Source organism: Coturnix japonica, chromosome 8, assembly GCF_054131305.1.
Source record: "Coturnix japonica strain WE chromosome 8, WE-NBRP24, whole genome shotgun sequence".
NCBI lineage: Eukaryota > Metazoa > Chordata > Aves > Galliformes > Phasianidae > Coturnix > Coturnix japonica.
This window is the reverse complement of record NC_140670.1, coordinates 9,576,590-9,597,039: the sequence shown is the minus strand read 5'-3', so window position 1 is coordinate 9,597,039 and position 20,450 is coordinate 9,576,590. Positions and strand designations below refer to the sequence as shown.

The 20,450-nt window shown below is 41.8% G+C and overlaps 1 protein-coding gene across 2 annotated transcripts in view; it reads right to left on the bottom strand.

The window, feature by feature from the left end:
- The window catches only part of LOC107315661 (uncharacterized), a 225,333-nt gene that overhangs the window by 48,469 nt on the left and 156,414 nt on the right, over window positions 1-20,450 (bottom strand). For both annotated transcript variants that reach the window (XM_085554025.1, XM_085554026.1), the window contains exon 3: window positions 14,862-14,927. In XM_085554025.1, the coding sequence (XP_085410151.1) occupies window positions 14,862-14,927 (66 nt within the window). The remainder of the gene's footprint in view (window positions 1-14,861; window positions 14,928-20,450) is intronic.

Sequence of the window (20,450 nt, the reverse complement as noted above, 5' to 3'; positions counted from 1 at the left end):
ACTCAAATCCAAGTATTGCATCTTCCTAGGAGTCCCCATCTCCCAGGTACTGCTCAAGCCACTGAAGCATCCAGTTCTCCTGCTAGCAGTATTTTGGGATAAAAATCAATTATTTCATTCCCTTAACACTTTGTTGAAGTAGCTGTGAATTCCCAAAGAAACAGGTTACCTCATAGATTATGTCAAACTACTCAAAATTTCATTCCCTGGACTTCTGTTTAAGTCCTTCTCCTGCTAAAAATCTTGCTCTCCCTGAAGAGCAAACTCAGCTGCCCTTGGCCAAGATTGGAGACATCCCTTTCAACCCAAGCCATTCCATGATTCTTTTCCTTCAGCATCTACTTTTCTCTCTTGCACAGATTTACTGTATGAGCCCTGAACTTCCATCTCTTCCATCAGCAGAAACAGCTGAAGCAGACATGACTCTCACCAGCCAATTCCCCTGAAGATTACATGTAGCCCTGTAGCCACATGTAAAAAATGCTTCAATTCAACAGAGAACATGGCTTCTTCTTTAGGTGAAATCTGAGGTTAATGCTGAATCTAATACGAACAGAAACTACAGCTGAAATACCCTGGCCAAAACTCACGTGTGGAAAGGAATCCTGACACATCCCTAATCTGTTAATTACAATTCTAATTAGTGGTTTTAGCAACTTCTGTTTCGTTGCTGTTGCATGTTCCAGAGAGACCACTGGGAACAAGAAATCTGCAGTTGGAAATGGATGCTGAGGCAGTCGATTGTTCCACTAATTCACACAGATCATATGGGGAAGAAATTAAACACAGTCTGGCACTTTGTTCACTTCGCTGCTTTGCATGCCATACTGTAGAACCCCCTCCAAAATCACTAAAAAGTCCTCTAGAAAGTCCTAGCAATGTGTTTGCACCACCAGCTGTCATATATATATAGTAATATATTTACCACTTGTTTGTTTGCTTTTTTTAGTGGTGGGTTGTTTTTTTGTTTGTTTGTTGAATGGATGGGATGTTTGTTATTTATTTATTAAATATGATACCATAATCCAGTGTTACAGAACCCTTCCAGCTCCAGTACATCTCAACATTCACTTCCAAAAGCAGTAATCTCTGGGAAGGGCAATGAAAGAAATTTCCCTCAACCCAGAAAAGCCTCATATCTACCTCAATTACCTACTACAACAGCAATAGGTCAATAACATTCAGAATTGTATGGTGTCACCCACAAACCTTGCACAGTTGATTTTGCATTTGTAACATCAATATTCAGCCAGAGAATCGGTCTACCCCACTTACACCAACATCTCCTTTTAGTCCTTCCTTCAGACTGACAGAACAACAGTTCAGAGCAAAACAATTCACAGTAAATACAGGTATTCAGGAAGGTAAAACAAAATCAAATTGTACTGAAAGAACTGGTAATAAAAAACCAAGAGGTATTAAATACAGATTTTCTTACTAGAACAGACATGTGAATGAGCTTAAACATAATATTTTACCTTCAAAACTGTTTCTTGTAAGGGAAGTAACCTAGAGCCTATGGAAGCCTTGAGAAAAATAAATCTGAACATCTACCATATGGAAGGGTTCTGAAACTGTATTCCTGACTGACAGAGCTGTGAAAGAAAGCAGGCATAAGCGTAACAAAACCTTGTCTTTCTGCTGAAAAACAAAAGCTGCCTTTGTGCTTGCTGGCAACCATTTTTTCATCTGTGTTCCTTTAAGGTGACACTGAGATACCCCTACTCAAAATGAGATAGGTGTTGTTCTCAAGAACAGTAACGTGGCAGATAAGACAAAATTCTTTCTCCCTGGTAGGTGATTTTAATTTTTAAAGCCCAAGGTGTACTTCGTACCTCCAAATTTAGAGGGGTAATGCCGAGTCCATTCACCAGTTTGACAGATTCCAGAGAAAAACTAGGTATACATGTGTACAGTAAACATAAGAAGCTTTGCGGTTTTACAGCAAATGAGGACTCGACCTAGAGGGAGTTAAATGACTTGGGTGCAGATACAAAATGAGTCAGCAGCAGACATACAGATCTTGATTGCTGCCTGGCTCGGCCTACGTTGTTCCCTTGTAACTTCCTTGGAGCACACTGACAGAGATCTGCTATTCAGTAAAACCCTCTATTTCTGCAGTTAATTTTCTTTCATTTCCCCCTTGCCTTAAATGAGAAAGCAGCATTCAACCCTACATGGCAGAAAGCCATATATGTTGCTCTTAAAGTTCAGTCACAGACATGAGTATTTGGAAATAAAAGCATGAAATAGCTGAAATGCTGTAATGCTGAAGTCAAAGGTGCAAGAAAAAGCAAGAGAGAGTGAACCACCTGTGATCTCATTGTGACTACCACAAATGTTAGTTAAACCTGCTGCTTGTTAGTCCTGGTTGAACCTTTATACATGACAATCCCTCCTGCTCCTGTTGCAAAGGAAGTCTGGCAGAATGAACAAGCAACGATGATAGGAACTCAGCATGCTAATGAAAGGACCAGATGTTTTGAGTAAATTTCTGCTAGCCTGAAATAATTCTTTCTGCAGCTATGGATATGCACTTTGATGTTTGGCCAGTCCCTAAGAGTTTGATTTCAGTAACATTTTTCATGAATAATGAGAACATCCTCAGGATTTACTTCCTGACTTTTTTTAGAAGAAATCTGTTAACTCCCTACAGATTCAATCTGCCATGAGTATGCTTCAGCATTAAGCTGCAAGACCTGATGGTTGCTGCCTCACTGTGGGAAACTCCACTGCCCCAGTACCTCACACACCCCAGCCTGAGGCTGCCTGTGGTCTCACTGCTGCTGGGGATGCTGGGGTTCAGGTGTAGAGAGGTAGAGCCATACAGATGCTTCCTGGTGGTGCAGAGAAAACAGAGTTCTCCTGCTCCAAGTATGAGAAGCAGAACAAGAACACAACGGAGGGCAGATGGAGCAGGAGAAAATGGCAGCCCTGGAAAAGAATCTGCTGCTGGTGGGAGGGGACAAGAGAAGTAGTGACTGCTGCAGGAAAGAGTCAGCTCCTTCACCGCACTCCTGATTCCCTCCCATCAACTGCAGAAGTTGTCACTCTGCTTCAAAAACGTTGGAATTTAGCAAAGCCTTTATCAGGAGGCTTACTTAATTGCTGCTTCTAGGATTCTCCTGCCGGAGGGAGCTTTGTTGTTTTCAGCTAGTCAGCCCCTGGAGGAAGTGTGGCTCCAGTCCTGAATAGGTAAAAACCAGGTATCAATTATTTTTCACAGCATACTGGCACTGAACTGCATGGCAAATTAGAGAAATGCTGAAGGCAAATCATTTGCGAATTGACAGGAAAATCATGTAGCACCTCCACAGAAAAGAAGCTTCTATTTTCAGCAGTGGCTGGAAGGCCATGCCTTTAAGACCTCTTTAATAACAATCAGATTTTTCCACACTGCCACAAGGAAGCTCTGCTTGAAACTCTCTGGACACAGAAAGTCCATCAACTAACCACTCTGGTACTACTCTGGCAGTAGTACAGGTGGTGTTCTCCTCCATCCCTAGGGTGGCAGGGAAAGATACAGAGATGATCATAAAACTCATCTGATAAATACATGGCTGAAAGCCTGGTGCCATTGCAGGGATTTTGGTTTTTTCAACCCTGGGGCAGTGTACTCAGCACATGGCCTGCTGGCTGTGGATGAGTCTCGCCTGCCTCAAAAGGGGAAAGGATTTTACTAGCCCAGCAGCTGGCAGAGCTCCTTGAGAGAGCTTTGAAGTAGGTATAAAGGGGGAAGGGGATAAAACAAAGGCTCACTAGAGATGAACTGTGGGGGTTAATGCTGGGGTTAGGATGGTGAGGCCAATAGCTCAGCTGAAGTGCATCTACACCAACGCACAAAGCATGGGCAACAAGCAGAAGAAACAGGAAGCCACTGTGTGGCAGGCAAGCTGTGATTCGGTTGCCATTACTGAAATGTGGTGGGATGAATCCCACAGCTCGAGTGCTGCAATGAAGCAGCTTTCTGTTTACTTAAAGCCAAGATGATGTGTACTAAGAATCCTAAACGTATTAACAACCTACTTGTCATGGTTTAATAATTTTGTAATTTTTGCTATCAGTATTCCACATCATAACATCATATAAAGCATGAATAATTTTACTGAATCTGCAACTTATCAGAAGAAGACTACATCTCCCAGGGAACAACACGATGGGTCACGGGACCTGGACTCTATATTAACTCTGTCGCAGAACAGACTGACGTCTTTCGAGTTCTGGCGTTCAGGGGAGTGTGTGGGAGCCTTCAGCCGTTCGCCTAGATTTACAGTAGGCCTCTCGGTTACGGGACTCATTCTCTCTCCTATTTTGCTTGATTCGTTAGCTCAATTTTCAATTATATTTTATTATATTGTGTTATCCTGTATTTCGATATAGTATTTAGTAAATAAGTGTGCCTCCTTAGATCGTTGCCGCTGTTTTCTTTTCCTAATTAACTTTTTCTTTTCGGCCTAGGGCCCCACCGGGGCCCACGGCCCCTGTCACGGACGCAGGTGGATTTTTAGTTCAAACCGTGACAGATTTTGGTGGAGAATGCGGGCAAATTGAGTTGCTGTTTTTCTGTGTTTTCTTCTGTTGCTCTTTTAGCTTTTAACAGAGCTACGAGTTTTTTTTTCCCTGTTAAGGAGCTATCTCGTGTTTGCGATTCTGCACCTGCGAGCTTGACCTTGAAAGTCCAGGCGGACTGCCAATACTCCGGTATATTTTATAAACACTGCTGAGTTTTGTTTTCTTTTACTTTTTCTCTCTATTGGAGGAAAAAAGATGTTTTCTCTACTAAATTTGTTTTACCAGGGACTGTGTGCCATTGGTTCCTTTTTTGAGACGCTCCGAACATATTGGGCCATGTTTAAGCTAGCCACTTTTTCTTATGGAGCTATACAATTGTATAATGAATTGAAAGCATGGTTAGCAATGCTCACTTCGTATCTGTATACAGCTCCAGAGGGAGCAACTAATGCAACTAATTATACAGAAATGGTGATTTTTAAGCGTGCTCCTCTTTCTTTCTATGAATCCTTTATGCAGTTCTTGAATGATCAGTGGGTCACACTCTTAATCTCCCTGAACTTACTGTTGATTATTGTAATAATCTCACTCAGTATCTGGATTTATAACATCCGGAGGAAGTCTTCCCTAGAACCAGAGAATACTGAGTGGCAGGGAATTGAAGAGATTCTCAAAGGACAGACATCTTCAGTGTTATGGAGCTTCACTCCTGAACACTTGAAGAATCCTGAGAGTTTGATTGCATATTTGAGGCAGGAATGTTGTGGCTCAGGCAGATCTCAGGAGGCACAAATGATTTTGGGCCTAGCTAATGCTTATTGGGCCTTAGTCAATACCATTCCTGAGAGAGAGAGTCTTAGAGCTGAGGCAGAAAAACTTTGGACTGAGAAGGTAGAGAGAGAAAAAGCTTTTGAAGCTGAGAGAAAAGATCTCCTGTACCAACGAGACTCAATCTGGTACGAGAAAGAGAGTCTTAGAGCTGACGCAGCAAAACTTTGGGATGAGAAGGTAGAGAGAGAAAAAGCTTTTGAAGCTGAGAGAAAAGATCTCCTGTACCAACGAGACTCAATCTGGTACGAGAAAGAGAGTCTTAGAGCTGACGCAGCAAAACTTTGGGATGAGAAGGTAGAGAGAGAAAAAGCTTTTGAAGCTGAGAGAAAAGATCTCCTGTACCAACGAGACTCAATCTGGTACGAGAAAGAGAGTCTTAGAGCTGACGCAGAAAAACTTTGGGATGAGAAAAGCTCCCTGCAATCCCAACTCAACACTCTCCAGTCCGAGTACAGCGCCCTCCGGTCCGAGCACGACGCTCTCCAGTCCGAGCACGGCGCCCTCCGGTCCGAGCACGACGCTCTCCAGTCCGAGCACGGCGCCCTCCGGTCCGAGCATGACACTCTCCAGACTGAGCGCGATGCCCTCCGGTCCGAGCATGACACTCTCCAGACTGAGCATGATGCCTTCCAATCCAACTGCGACACCCTCCAGTCCGAGCACAACACTCTTCAGTCTGTGCATAATGCCCTCCAGTCCGAGCATAACGCTCTTCAGACTGAGCACAATGCCCTCCAGACCGAGCACAACACTCTTCAGTCCGAGCATAATGCCCTCCGGTCCGAGCATAACGCTCTTCAGACCGAGCACAATGCCCTCCAGACCAAGCTCAACACTCTCCAGACTGAGCGCGATGCCCTCCGGTCCGAGCATGACACTCTCCAGACTGAGCGCGATGCCCTCCGGTCCGAGCACGACACTCTCCAGTCCGAGCACAGCGCCCTCCTGTGTAAGTGCGTCGATCTCCAGGTCAAACATGACTCTATTGACTCGTTGTACACTGACCTCAAGGCCGACTACAACGCCCTCAAAGCCAGTCGCAGCACCCTCCGGTCTGTGTACGACGAGCTCCTGTCTGACTACGACGCTCTCCAGTCTGAGCACGACGCCCTCCAGTCTAGTTATAACGTCCTCAGGGCGGAATGCGACACCCTCAAGTCTGAACCGTATGTACTCCAACTTAACCAACCACCGGGGGCACCAGATACAATGTTGGTTGCCCCTGTAAGAGGGCGAAAAACAAAACGAGTTTCAACTCAGATAGAGAAAATGCAGAAGGAGTTAGAAGAGCGGAGGGAGTTAGGAGAGCAGGACTCAGGAGAGCAGGGGGACTCAGGAGAGCAGGGGGACTCAGGAGGTCAGGGGGACTCAGGAGAGCAGGAGGAGTCAGAAGACCAGAGGAAGTCGGCGGAGCAGAGGTTGTTAGAGCAGTATAAGAAGATGTTAGAGGAGGAGAAGAAGTCAGAGGAGCAGAGGAAGTTAGGAGAGAGAAAGTTAAGAGAGAGGAAGAAGGAGGAAGGTCGCCTGGAGGAAATAACACAAGCGTCAGAGTCAGGGTCAGAGTCAGACGAGGAGCCAAAAGCTAAATTTTCTTTACGAGAATTTCTCGAGTCCAAACTTATAGATGGGGCAGCCTCATCAACACAGCTGCCAACATTAACACCTGGGACTCCTGATAGAGCAAAAGGTGAGCAAAGTATTACGACCATTATTGATCGATCTTTTAAACTGAGTGAAATTCGAGATCTGAGAAAGGATTTCACACGTCAGCCAAAAGAAAATATGGTCACTTGGTTACTTCGCTGCTGGGACAATGGTGCCAACAGTGCGTGGCTCGATGGCAGTGAAGCTCGCCAACTGGGTAGCATTTCCAGGGACTCACGTGTGGACAGAGGTATAGGCACATGCCAAAATCAGTCCTACACCCTCTGGAAGCGGATGTTGATAGCGGTAAGAGATAGATTCCCCTTTAAACGGGACTTGGAGCCTGAGAAAAAGAAATGGACTGATATGGAGAAAGGTATCCAATTTTTGAGAGAAAGGGCTCTGGTGGAAATGCTCTACAGCCCCCAGTTCAATCGTAACAATCCAAACCAATTACATGATCCTGAAGCAGTCCACGTTCCACGACAAATGTGGCGTGACTTTACAAAGGCAGCTCCAGAAAAGCATGCCAGTGCACTTGCATTGGTATATGGCAAAGGGGAAAGAAAGCCCCTTGTAAATGAGCTAATTAGCAGACTTCAGGAGCTTGAGTTATTTATAAGCGCTACAGAAGTTAAGCTTTATACTTCAGCCATTGTCCAAATGGGAAAAAAAATAGTAGAAAGGTTAGACAAAGTGGAGGAAACACAAAGTGATATTATTGACAAATTGGCTAGTGTGCCTGATGTAGATGAATCCACGGTGGTACCAGATGATGGAAACCAGGATTTCCACGATCGCCTATTGAGAGAGCTAAACAACATGAGTTCCTCTCGACCTGTATCATCGAAAATCTCAACCATAAAAAAGAGACGTCCTCGTATTCAAGCAAATGACAACGATAAGACACCTCGTATTCAAGCAAACGACAATGATAAGACCATACGTTTTGCTTTGTTGTATTTCTTGAGTAATCATGGGGAGGATATAAAGAAGTGGTATGACTCATCCACTTCTGCACTTCAGGCACGAGTGAAAGAATTACAATCCAAAACAACCACCAAGGTGAACTCTTCCAAACGGGGGAAAGTTCCAGTTGCTGCAAGCCGCCGAGGTAAACAATAGAGGGGCCCTGCCCCCAGCCAGGGGGGGGAAAGGGACAACAGAGTATACTGGACTGTGTGGATTAAGTGGCCTGGCACATCTCAACCACAGAAATATAAAGCCTTGGTGGACACTGGTGCACAATGCACCCTAATGCCCTCAAGTCACCAAGGGACACAACCAATTTATATCCATGGAGTGACTGGGGGTTCCCAAGAATTGACTATGTTGGAGGCCGAAATAAGCCTCACTGGTAAAAACTGGCGAATGCACCCTATTGTGACTGGTCCAGAGGCTCCATGTATACTGGGAATCGATTACCTTAGGATGGGATATTTCAAGGATCCCAAGGGGTATCGATGGGCCTTTGGGATAGCTGCTGTAAACACAAATGGTGTTAAGCAGCTGTCAACTTTACCTGGTCTGTCAGATGATCCTTCTGCTGTGGGGTTGCTCCAGGTAAAAGACCAAGAGGTACCAATTGCCACCAAAGTGGTTCACAGACGGCAGTACCGCACCAATAGGGACTCATTGCTCCCCATTCAAAAGCTAATTCGCCAATTAGAAAATCAGGGAGTGATTAGCAAAACGCACTCGCCTTTTAACAGCCCCATATGGCCAGTGCGTAAAACCAGTGGGGAATGGAGGCTGACGGTAGATTACCGTGGCCTGAATGAAGTTACACCTCCATTAAGTGCTGCTGTACCAGACATGCTAGAACTCCAGTATGAATTGGAGTCAAAAGAAGCTAGGTGGTATGCCACCATTGATATTGCTAATGCCTTCTTTTCCATCCCATTGGCTGCAAAATGTAGGCCACAGTTTGCTTTTACCTGGAGAGGTATTCAGTATACCTGGAACCGTTTACCCCAGGGGTGGAAGCACAGCCCAACAATTTGCCATGGATTGATCCAAGCTGTTTTGGAACAGGGTAATGCTCCTGAGCACTTGCAGTATATTGATGACATTGTGGTGTGGGGCCATACAGCAGCAGAGGTTTCCAAGAAAGGGAAACAGATAATCCAAATTCTTTTGAAAGCTGGTTTTGCCATTAAGCGCAGCAAGGTGAAGGGGCCTGCCCAGGAAATCCAGTTCTTAGGCATAAAATGGCAAGATGGACGTCGTCACATCCCAGCAGATGTGATTGACAAAATCACTGCTATGTCTCCGCCCACAAATAAAACAGAGACCCAATCTTTTCTGGGAGTAGTGGGCTTTTGGAGAATGCATGTCCCAAACTACAGCCACATAGTGAGCCCTCTCTATCAGGTAACACGGAAGAAGAATAATTTCTCATGGGGTCCTGAGCAGCAGCAGGCTTTTGAGCAGATAAAACAAGAAATAGCCCGTGCCGTGGCCTTGGGGCCAGTACGGACGGGACAGGATGTGAAGAACATCCTCTACACTGCTGCTGGAGAGAAAGGTCCCACCTGGAGTTTGTGGCAAAGAGCCTCAGGAGAGACCCGAGGCCGACCCCTAGGATTTTGGAGTCGAGCATATAAAGGGTCTGAGGAGCGCTACACTCCAACTGAGAAGGAGATCTTAGCCGTGTATGAGGGGGTTCGGGCTGCTTCTGAAGTAGTTGGGACAGAGGTTCAGCTTCTTCTAGCACCTCGCTTGCCAGTAATAAACTGGATGTTTAAAGGACAGGTTCCCTCCACCCATCATGCTACTGATGCCACTTGGAGTAAGTGGATTTCATTAATTACTCAACGAGCTCGAATGGGAAAACTCAGCCGTCCTGGAATTCTAGAAGTGATCATGGACTGGCCTGAGAGTAAAAAAATTGAAACACCACCTACAGAAGAGGTATCACGTGCTAAAGAGGCACCACCATACAATGAGCTACCAGAAAACGAAAAGAAATTTGCCCTATTCACAGACGGATCATGTCGTATTGTAGGGAAGCATCGCAGATGGAAAGCTGCTGTATGGAGCCCCACACGACAAGTTGCAGAGGCCACCGAAGGTAAAGGAGAATCAAGTCAATTCGCAGAGGTAAAGGCTGTTCAGCTGGCTTTAGATGTGGCTGAACGGGAGAGGTGGCCAATGCTTCATCTTTATACTGATTCATGGATGGTGGCAAATGCCTTATGGGGGTGGTTGCAACAGTGGGAAAATGATAATTGGCAACGAAAGGGTAAACCTGTTTGGGCTGCTGAACTGTGGAAAGACATTGCTGCCCGAATAAGGAACATTGCTGTAAAGGTGCGCCATGTAGATGCTCATGTACCTAAAAGCAAGGCTACTGAAGAACATAAAAATAACCATCAGGTTGATCGAGCTGCCAAAATTGAGGTGGCTCAAATAGACTTGGACTGGCAGAACAAGGGTGAATTATTCCTAGCTCGGTGGGCCCATGAGACTTCAGGTCATCAAGGAAGGGATGCAACATATAAGTGGGCCAGAGACCGAGGGGTGGACTTAACTATGGACGCTATTGCTCAAGTTATTCATGATTGTGAAACATGCGCCATAATTAAACAAGCCAAGAGGATGAAACCTATTTGGGGGGAAGGGCGATGGCAAAAGTATAAATATGGAGAGGCATGGCAGGTTGATTATATCACCTTGCCACGATCTCGCAATGGTAAGCGTTATGTACTCACCATGGTGGAGGCAACCACTGGGTGGCTCGAAACATACGCAGTACCCCATGCTACCGCCCGAAACACCATATTAGGGTTGGAAAAGCAAATCCTGTGGCGGCATGGCACTCCGGAAAGAATTGAATCAGATAATGGGACCCATTTTAAAAATTCCCTTGTAACCACTTGGGCCAAAAATCATGGCATTGAGTGGATTTACCATATTCCCTATCATGCACCAGCTTCTGGTAAGATTGAACGATTCAATGGGTTATTGAAAACTATGTTGAAAGCAATGGGTGGCGGAACGTATAAAAATTGGGAGAACCATTTAGCAGAAGCCACCTGGTTGGTCAACACTCGAGGATCTAGTAATCGTAATGGTCCTAACCAATCCAGCTCCCTACGTACCGTGGAGGGAGATAAGGTTCCTGTAGTACACATAAAGAGTGTGTTGGGAAAAACAGTTTGGGTCCTTCCAGCGTCTGGAAAGGGCAAACCTCTCCGGGGTACTGTCTTTGCCCAGGGACCTGGGTGCACATGGTGGGTGATGGACAAAAATGGGAATGTTCAATGTGTACCACAAGGGAATTTGATGTTGGGGGAGTGCAGCCAATGATTTTCTTGTAGATATATAGGTAGAGGCTCAGAAAATATTTCAATTAGGTACAGAATAGTTCAATTAGGTATAGGACTTAAGATAGAGTGGATCAATGTTAAGGAAACACTTTTCTCTATATACCTTAATTAGGCATTCTGTAAGCAAGTTTTCCATCTGGACTCTATATCCTGCACTGGCCATGCATGTGTAGAGCACACATGGAAAGAAGTATAAATCAAAAGGAAAATCTGCTGTGGTGGCTGGGAAAGGATGAGTGCACCTTGATGTGGGGGACGCCCTACCAGCGCTGCCTTTCCCCTCTACCGCTGACATGTTTTCCTTTTTCTGGCAGTTTTGCCATTTTCTCAAAATTAATAAATAGTAAATTAGGTTATAGAGTTTTGTTCTCAACTTAGGGATTTGTATGGAATAAATATAGATTGTTGAGAAAAAATAAGGTTGCTGATTATTCACAATTATACATATGAGTGTGTATGTATGTATAAATATAATGTAATGATGTAGAATAAGGGGTGGAATGTCATGGTTTAATAATTTTGTAATTTTTGCTATCAGTATTCCACATCATAACATCATATAAAGCATGAATAATTTTACTGAATCTGCAACTTATCAGAAGAAGACTACATCTCCCAGGGAACAACACGATGGGTCACGGGACCTGGACTCTATATTAACTCTGTCGCAGAACAGACTGACGTCTTTCGAGTTCTGGCGTTCAGGGGAGTGTGTGGGAGCCTTCAGCCGTTCGCCTAGATTTACAGTAGGCCTCTCGGTTACGGGACTCATTCTCTCTCCTATTTTGCTTGATTCGTTAGCTCAATTTTCAATTATATTTTATTATATTGTGTTATCCTGTATTTCGATATAGTATTTAGTAAATAAGTGTGCCTCCTTAGATCGTTGCCGCTGTTTTCTTTTCCTAATTAACTTTTTCTTTTCGGCCTAGGGCCCCACCGGGGCCCACGGCCCCTGTCACGGACGCAGGTGGATTTTTAGTTCAAACCGTGACACTACTGCAGACATCTCACGTAGAATTGCATGCTACAGGTAAGGCTTGGCCTTCTGATGAACTGCAAACTACAAACTATGGCTTAGCTGAGGATTTTCCTGGAAAGGACAAGCATTTAACTGAGCTGAGTGAAGATAAGTATATTAAAAACAAACTAAACGGCCCCAAACCATTAAAATATGCAACCTCAACCAGGAGGTGTGATCAGACCTTTTCAGTTTATATTTTAAGGCAAGCTACAACAAAACATGCACATTGCACAGATTTGTGACTAGGGTTCATTTATGCTTTCCAGTTCACTACATGGTTTCTATGGCAAGCACCTCTTGCTTTGAACAGCTCATCACTAACACCCCCCCACTTTTTATTTCAAAGTGAGACAGGATCCAAAGGCCTATCAGTTCAACCCAGACCTAGGTTTGTTAGGGTCAGATTTAGGTGAGCTCTGCTACAAGTGCCCATATTACTGAACACAACTGATCATAAACACAGCAATGGTTATTGACAAAACTTGGGTTTGGGACTTGCAGATGTGGTAAATACATTAAAGTATTAATGTGCGGTGGAAGACAGAATAGATAGGAAAATAAATCCAGTGACAGAAGAGGAAGCTAGCTAGCGTGTATTGCTTTCCCAACCTTGCCAGACTTACTAGGTTAAGAAAGTGTTATTGACAATATGTACATTAGATAAACATGAGGACAAAGCACAGGAACAGAGAACAAATAATTCTAATGACAAAAATGTTTTAAATGATCATGTATGCATCAAGACTGCTGGAGAGAATAACATTTCAGCTATTCCACCATTGGAGTCTTGGGGCACATTTTCTATATGCTTAGATCTGTGTAGACAAAAATTCAGACTGTATTGTACTGTCACGATGGAGCAGAGAACTGTAATTAATGACAGGTTAGTATTTTCCAATCCCCTTTTCTTATTTTGTCCTATGATGAAAGAGGAATTTATTTATATTGTATACATGAAGAATTGTGTGACTAAAAAGGACATGAACGTGAAGGACCTCACAACAAAGCAAAGATGATGGTAACCTCCATTTCCACCACCATAGTCAGCAGTCAGAATATCAAACAAACACAATCTTCAAAGCTAATCCTTTGCTGCATCAACAGCAATATAATACAGTTTCAAAAACTTATTAAAATTGCCTAGATGGTAGAACATTTTGAACTAGAGACTTGGCCCCAATAACCTTCCAGATAATTTGAAATGGCAAAGGAATGAAAGCAAAGCATCAGTAAGAAGATTTCCCTTTATCATCCTGAGTATTTGTTACACACCAGCATACTGATTATCTGCATGGTTAAGACTTCTTAAAGTTGTTGGTGCCCCTGTGTCAAATTAGAACTGGAAAGGAGGTGGTGAGATGTGGAACATATTTTTTTTGCTAATACACAGCATTTGAGTTTCACTTGGTGTTACATCCTGCATTATTTGTTTTGTTTGTTTAAGCTGGAGCATGATTTTCCTGATGAAATTACTACAGCTTCCAATAAATGAGATTTTAGAATGTTTATCATTATATATAAAGTAAAAACATGTAATTTTATACTCAGAATTTTTTGTACAAGGACATACTTTGATACGTAAGCCTAAAAAGCGGCTTATTCAGAACCACTTGCCTTTTACTTTCATTCATCTAGCTAACAAGTGATACATTGAATATTTCTATTTTCAGGATGTTTGAAAGACAGAAGATTAATTAAAACAATATTCAAAAAGTAAAATCCTGAATAAAGATAATATCTAAAAATCAGGCACAGTTTCAGGCAGCACAACAAATATTCACAGACTTGAGAGCATTTCCTAGGACAGCTTTTAGTCCCTGAACAGTGGCATATTTTTCACATTTTTATGACTGCAAACATTTTGCCATTGAAATTTTATTGCTTCACTTGTGAGCTGTAAAGATTTATAGTTGGTCTCAGAAGTATGACTAACAGGGGGGTATTTTTCTCAAAGTCACTGAGAAGTCGTAGATTAGAAAAACATTTGCAGTGACCATTTTTGTGATTTTTAGCCTTTGCTAAAATGTTGAATAGAATTTGTCTTCATAACTAGCCCTTTAGATGAAATACATTAGGATCTTTTGTGTTGAATGATAAACTCCATCCAGCTGAGATACACTAAAAGAGATGTATAATAATTAAACATAACACTCTAATTCTTCAAAGAGATTAGTCTTTTATTTTGTACCTGTCATTTATTTAAGAGGCCTCACTTTCAGTACCAATACTATGATTTCCATGGAGATCATTAGTAACACTACACACTTCAAAATACCAGCCACTCCTTCGCACTGTAGCATTCCAAGAAATTTCCCTTAATTAGAATGACAAAAACTCTGGTGCAGCTGCTTTTCAACTGCAAAGAAGCTTTAAGTCACAATAGGATTTCTAACTGGAATGCTGTGGGGACTTCTTCAGCTCTGGCTCATGAAAGTGCATGGGAGCTCGGTTCACCACATCCCTCACCATCCCATGAAGTTTAAAAATCCTATCTGCCATCCCTAAGGGAAGCTTCTTACCTGGCAAGTGATATTCTGGAGACGACCAGGGGACAGCCATACCAACTTCTCTTGGAGCACTGTGAACTAAAGATAAGAGGCAAGGGTCACAAATACATCATTTAATAAGGAGACAAGCTCTGCAGCCTTTGCCGTATTAGCCTTCTGGAGCTGTCAAGCTGCTGCAAGGCAAAATTTTGAATATAAATGAATGCTGCATGTGGTCGTCCCAGATTAACTATGGTTTCTCTTCAACTTCCATTTACCTCCTCTCCAAATTGACAAGGACAAAAGACAAAATCTAAATACGGGGGAAAATGAAGAGATTTCAGCTGCTCATAGTTTCCACAACACCAGAGCTCTACTGCTACCAACACCTGAGATAACAACACATCAGGGAAATCCCCCTTGGTAATGCAGCCAGGCAATACAGATAATATTTAGGTATTAAAAAACTGCTAGCTGCTCTGAGCAACTGGTGGTGAAAGAGTAACTTTTTTGTCTCAATTTGATGTGATTCTTACAGAAGAGTGATATTTTATACTGTCATTATTTTTACTGCTGATTTTTACCAATAAATGTCCAAGATTAGGAACACGGCCAAGAGCCAAATTTCACATGCTAAGGATTAGGAAAAACTCTGTAACATTTGATTTTCCTCATCACTGCTTCTTTTTTATCCAAATAATCAATTTCTGGGACAGATTCTAATATCAGGCACAGTGTGGGCATCCCATGGTACTTAAGTAAAATCTGTTACTGTGCAACATGCATGACAGTCGAGTCTGGCCCTTCTATTGAAGATGGAACATTTGCATCAAGTTCTTTCCATGGCTTTTGATAATGACTATACTTTCTAATATATATATATATTATTTTATTTATTTATTTTAGCCTAAATTGCTTTTCATTCCACAGATGGCAATTACAAAAAGCCCTACCATATTGAACTTACAAAAATAAACTTGTCTAAGGTTACATACAAATGCACCACAAAACAGAGCACTATCGCAGTCCCTATTCTGAAGACTTGGGCCCTGCCTTCCTTGCTGTCCCAGCAATGAAGAGAACCAGTGATGTCAGAATCTTGGTCAGACCCAGGAGCAGCGGCCCTGTGACACTTTTCCTTAACTCCATGCAGCCTGCTGTCATGCCAGCTCTTGGCTTGCACAGAGCAGAGCCACCGGGATGAGGCCAGTAGGTAAAAACAGCCTGAGTGTTTGCTCTTGACCAGTGCTGTTTCTTTAAATATCTTCAAAGCAACTTTTAGCATCTTCACAAAGACATAATCAACTGTTTGCTAAAGTCTTCTCTTAAAGACCTCGATTAACTCAATTTGTCTCAAACTCCAATTGCTTTGTTTTCAAAGGGCCCCTCGGAAAAACTAACCTCTGTATGTACATAGTTTTTTATTAAATCCAGAGGTAAAGCACCACGTCCTCTTATTTTATATCACCAGCACTTCCCTTAGACACAATTTTACTTTAATGTAGCCTTCCAGTCAAAACAATATTTTGCTCATAGCTAAGGAATCCCTAGAAATACAGCATTTCCTTTTTTTCTTTCCATGCACCTAAGATAAATGTAACTTCCTGTTTTATTCAATGGCATTCAGTTTCAAATTGTTAAGTGCTGGATAAATGTAGGTTGTTTTGTCTCACTTGAATGTTCACAGCACTTTCATTTTGACTTTTCCCCTGCTACTTACTAGAATGTCATCCTACACAGCCTTTAAGATTTACACCTATATTTATGTAATGGTTTTAGTGTTTCAGATCCAGCTCTAGGATCTATTTATTTCATCTTTAATTTTAAATTCTTCTTTTGATTGTTTCTCTGAGGAGTCGGTTTTGGCTTCTTGGTTTACTTACAAGTGGTCATTATTTATTTTCTTTTCTTTATTTGTTGCATTTTTTCCAGATTTTCTCTGAAAGCTAAAATAATATATGTTATTATTATTACAAAGGTATTAGTAATCTGGTTCTTGAACTCTTGCCTTTCAATTCAGTTGTCTGATTTAAGTAATACTTATCTGAGAAAAATATATATTAAAAAAGCTGACTCCAAAAGCTGCACTGGTATAAATCTGCAGAACTTCCCTGCAAGCAGCAGCACTCTGCCAGTCTCTGTTAAATCTACAGCAGGTCATTATTTGGCCTAAAGGTATTAACCCTTCTACTTGCCTATGGCACACAGCGCATTAAAAAGAAAAAAAAAAAAAAGGTGAAGTCTTTCCTAGACACTTTATTCTCCCAAATAACCACCAGAAAATTACAATTACCTTGTTTCTGGCTACTGCTCTCATGATTCTTTTGTTTCCTAGCAGCATTAAGAATGCCTCATTTACCCTTATCTGGCCACAGGTAAAGGCACTCACCACAAGTTTGCTGTCCTGCAGCATTTCTGTTCTACTTCCTCAACATCCCCTTGCACCTTTAAACCACCTCCACCCCCACTGGAGGCTACCAGCTTCTGATATTCTACTACTGTTCTCATCAAGTACAAGAGTATTCAAATCTCTAAGCCAACTACATTTGTTTCAATAAATCAGGAGATAATAATACTCAGTCTAACTTACATCAATGAAATCCTACACTTTAAGTGCACAGTACACAAAACAGCAAACAGCAATTTGCTATTTGTTTGCCATTACCCTTTCAACTTCTTTCCACACATCACAATAGCTTTAATGCTACTGAAAAACTAACAGCTTTGTTTGCCATCCTGTCCTCTCAAGCTGTTCAATATCAAAGCTATCACAACAGCTGCTTTGATTCCTGTACACCTAAGCCACTTTGCTCTCAACACTTTATTAAGATAACAATAATTAAGAGTAGTTTGATTTTCAAGTAAACATAAAATTCAACACAACAAACTTGAACTGAAAGAGCCATTAAGCTGTATCCACCCATCTCAAAGAAAACCATCATTATATGGAAGAAGTTCCAATAAGGCAGGCAGTCCTATTTTGCAAATGAGTACCAAAATATTTCTTCCAATGGCTGTGTTACGTATCAGCATGAATTAACCATAAGACAGTGCTTATAGTTTGAATGGCATTTATTCTACTAGCTAAGTTTTCCATGCACCCAGGTGGCAGTTCTCAGTTTGCATAACCTGGGGAGAATTTAAATTGGAGGCCTCTGAAGACATATCTATGCACGGTGGCAGTAGCCCAAGGCTGTATAGTGAAATGTGCACATTATAACATTATCATGACGAACATTTTAAAAGAGACTGTAAACATTCATGGGTAGGGGCCATGTTTTACTTTGCTCCTACATGAACAGTGAGGAACAGCAGAAATTTGGTAGTGCCTTGACTCTCCAGGCGCGTAGTGCAAATAACATTGTTAGATGTTGTTATACTGTTTTAAATAAATGTCTTCAGGAAGTGTGAAGACCTCCCATCTAGATGAAAATTCAGTGGTTTTTTGTTTGTTTGTTTTTGTTTCTGTCTGGACAAAAAACAATTCAAATGGTAATGAAGATTACAGAAAGGAGGAGAGGTGAAAAAAGCAAAAAGGCAAAGAGGGGGAACAGGTTTAACTCTCTGTTGAGTCTGAAATAGAAAAATAAATGCTTGCTAGACACATTGGTAGTATCAGAAGCACAGTAAGATCAGACGCTGACACCCATATTTGAGCTGATAACTACCTGCATATTTAAGCCAAAATCACACTGTCCTCTGGAACATCCAAGCCTTCCTGTAACCACCGAAAAGATTTTTCTGTACAAATCACTGAAGGTTAAAAGGTCATCAACCCATTTATTCAATAGTGCTTATTTCAATCAGCTATTACAAGTGAGATTACATTAATATTAATTTTCTTAATGACTGATAAATTAAATGGATTTCTTGTTAAATGACCTGCTATTGTTTCAGCAATACTGTTAGTGATTACACCTCCACAACTTCCTTTATCAGTGCAACAGCAAGGGTCTGACTGGTAGGATGCTTCTGAAGTTATTCATATCATGGGCAGTTCTAGTAAGATTCCTCACCAGGTTTTTACGGCTGCAGTAGTTCCTAGTACAATTCTGTCATCACACATTTATGAGTTCAGTTTCACAGTACAGGCACTACCCTAATTCTTCCATAAGAATGTGGGCTGCACATGCAGCTTGCTGCTTAATCTGAAAGTGAAGTGCATAGTTTTACTGCACAACATAGTTTAAACAAGGTCAGGGTGTCAGCTTTCTACAGGATGCTGTGGTGAAATGGACTGTAAAATCCTCTTGCTATGTCAGAGAGGGAAGAAAAGAATATTCTGTCATGGTTTAATAATTTTATAATTTTACTATCAGTATTCCACATCATAACATCATATAAAGCATGAATAATTTTACCGAATCTGCAACTTACAGAAGAAGACTACATCTCCCAAAGAACAACACGGTAAGAGATGGGTCACGGGACCTGGACACTATATTATCTCTGTTGCAGGCTAGACTGATGTCTTTCGAGTTCTGGCGTTCAGGGGAGTGTGTGGGAGCCTTCACCGTTTCGCCTAGATTCACAGTAGGCCTCTCGGTTTCGGGACTCATTCTCTCTCCTATTTTGCTTGATTCGTTAGCTCAATTTTCAATTATATTGTATTATATTGTGTTATCCTGTATTTCGATATAGTATTTAGTAAATAAGCGTGCCTTCTTAGATCGTTGCCGCTGTTTTCTTTTCCTAATTAACTTTTTCCTTTTGGCCTAGGGTCCCTGTGGGGCCCACAGCCCCCTGTCACGGACGTAGGTGGATTTTCATTTAAACCGTGACAGATTTTGGTGGAGAATGCGGGCAATTTGAGTTGCTGTTTTCTGTTAATTTTTTCTTCTGTTGCTCTTTTAGCTTTTAACAGAGCTACGGGGGTTGTTTTTTTTTTACACTCAACAGAATGTAGAACCAGAATTTTGAACACACAATGATGATTTCACCTCTCCCTTGGAATTCAGCATAACTGTTAATACATGAGGAAGATCAATTACTAAAGCTTTATTTTCCTGTCCTGTACAGAGTAAATAGTTTCAGGGTTTCTTCCTTAAGTCTCAAGCTTATTTCTAGCTACTCAATGTCCAAATGGGAAAATACGTACCAAAAAAATCCACTCATCATTTCAATAGCTGCACTATGAACCACTTGCCCATACTAAGCCATCTCTTTACAAGTTCTAGACTCAATGCCAATGGATTAATACCAAGGAATTGAAGCTACAGTTGACCAAAGGATATATTATTATTATATTACTATATATATATATTAAAATAAGCATATGACAATAAAAGAGTCAGAACAACTTAGAGAAGCACCTCTTTCTCTTGCCATCTACACCACCAACTATTCCAGCCACATGAAAGGCTGAAGTACATACACAATTCATTTTTCATGCTACACGCACTTGTAGAGTTGTTTTTTTTCCAGTTATCACTGTGACATACTAATGTTTTTACTAATGTCATGATACTACTGGCCTTCATCAAAGCAAAGGACTATTCAAAACAGAACAGTATCTCTGACAATCTCTATCTTAATATAAAAATATAGCAAGCCTTCCCTGTGAGTTCCCTAGTAAATCTTCCAAACTACCAGAACCAGATGCTCAATATTTAAATTTTACAG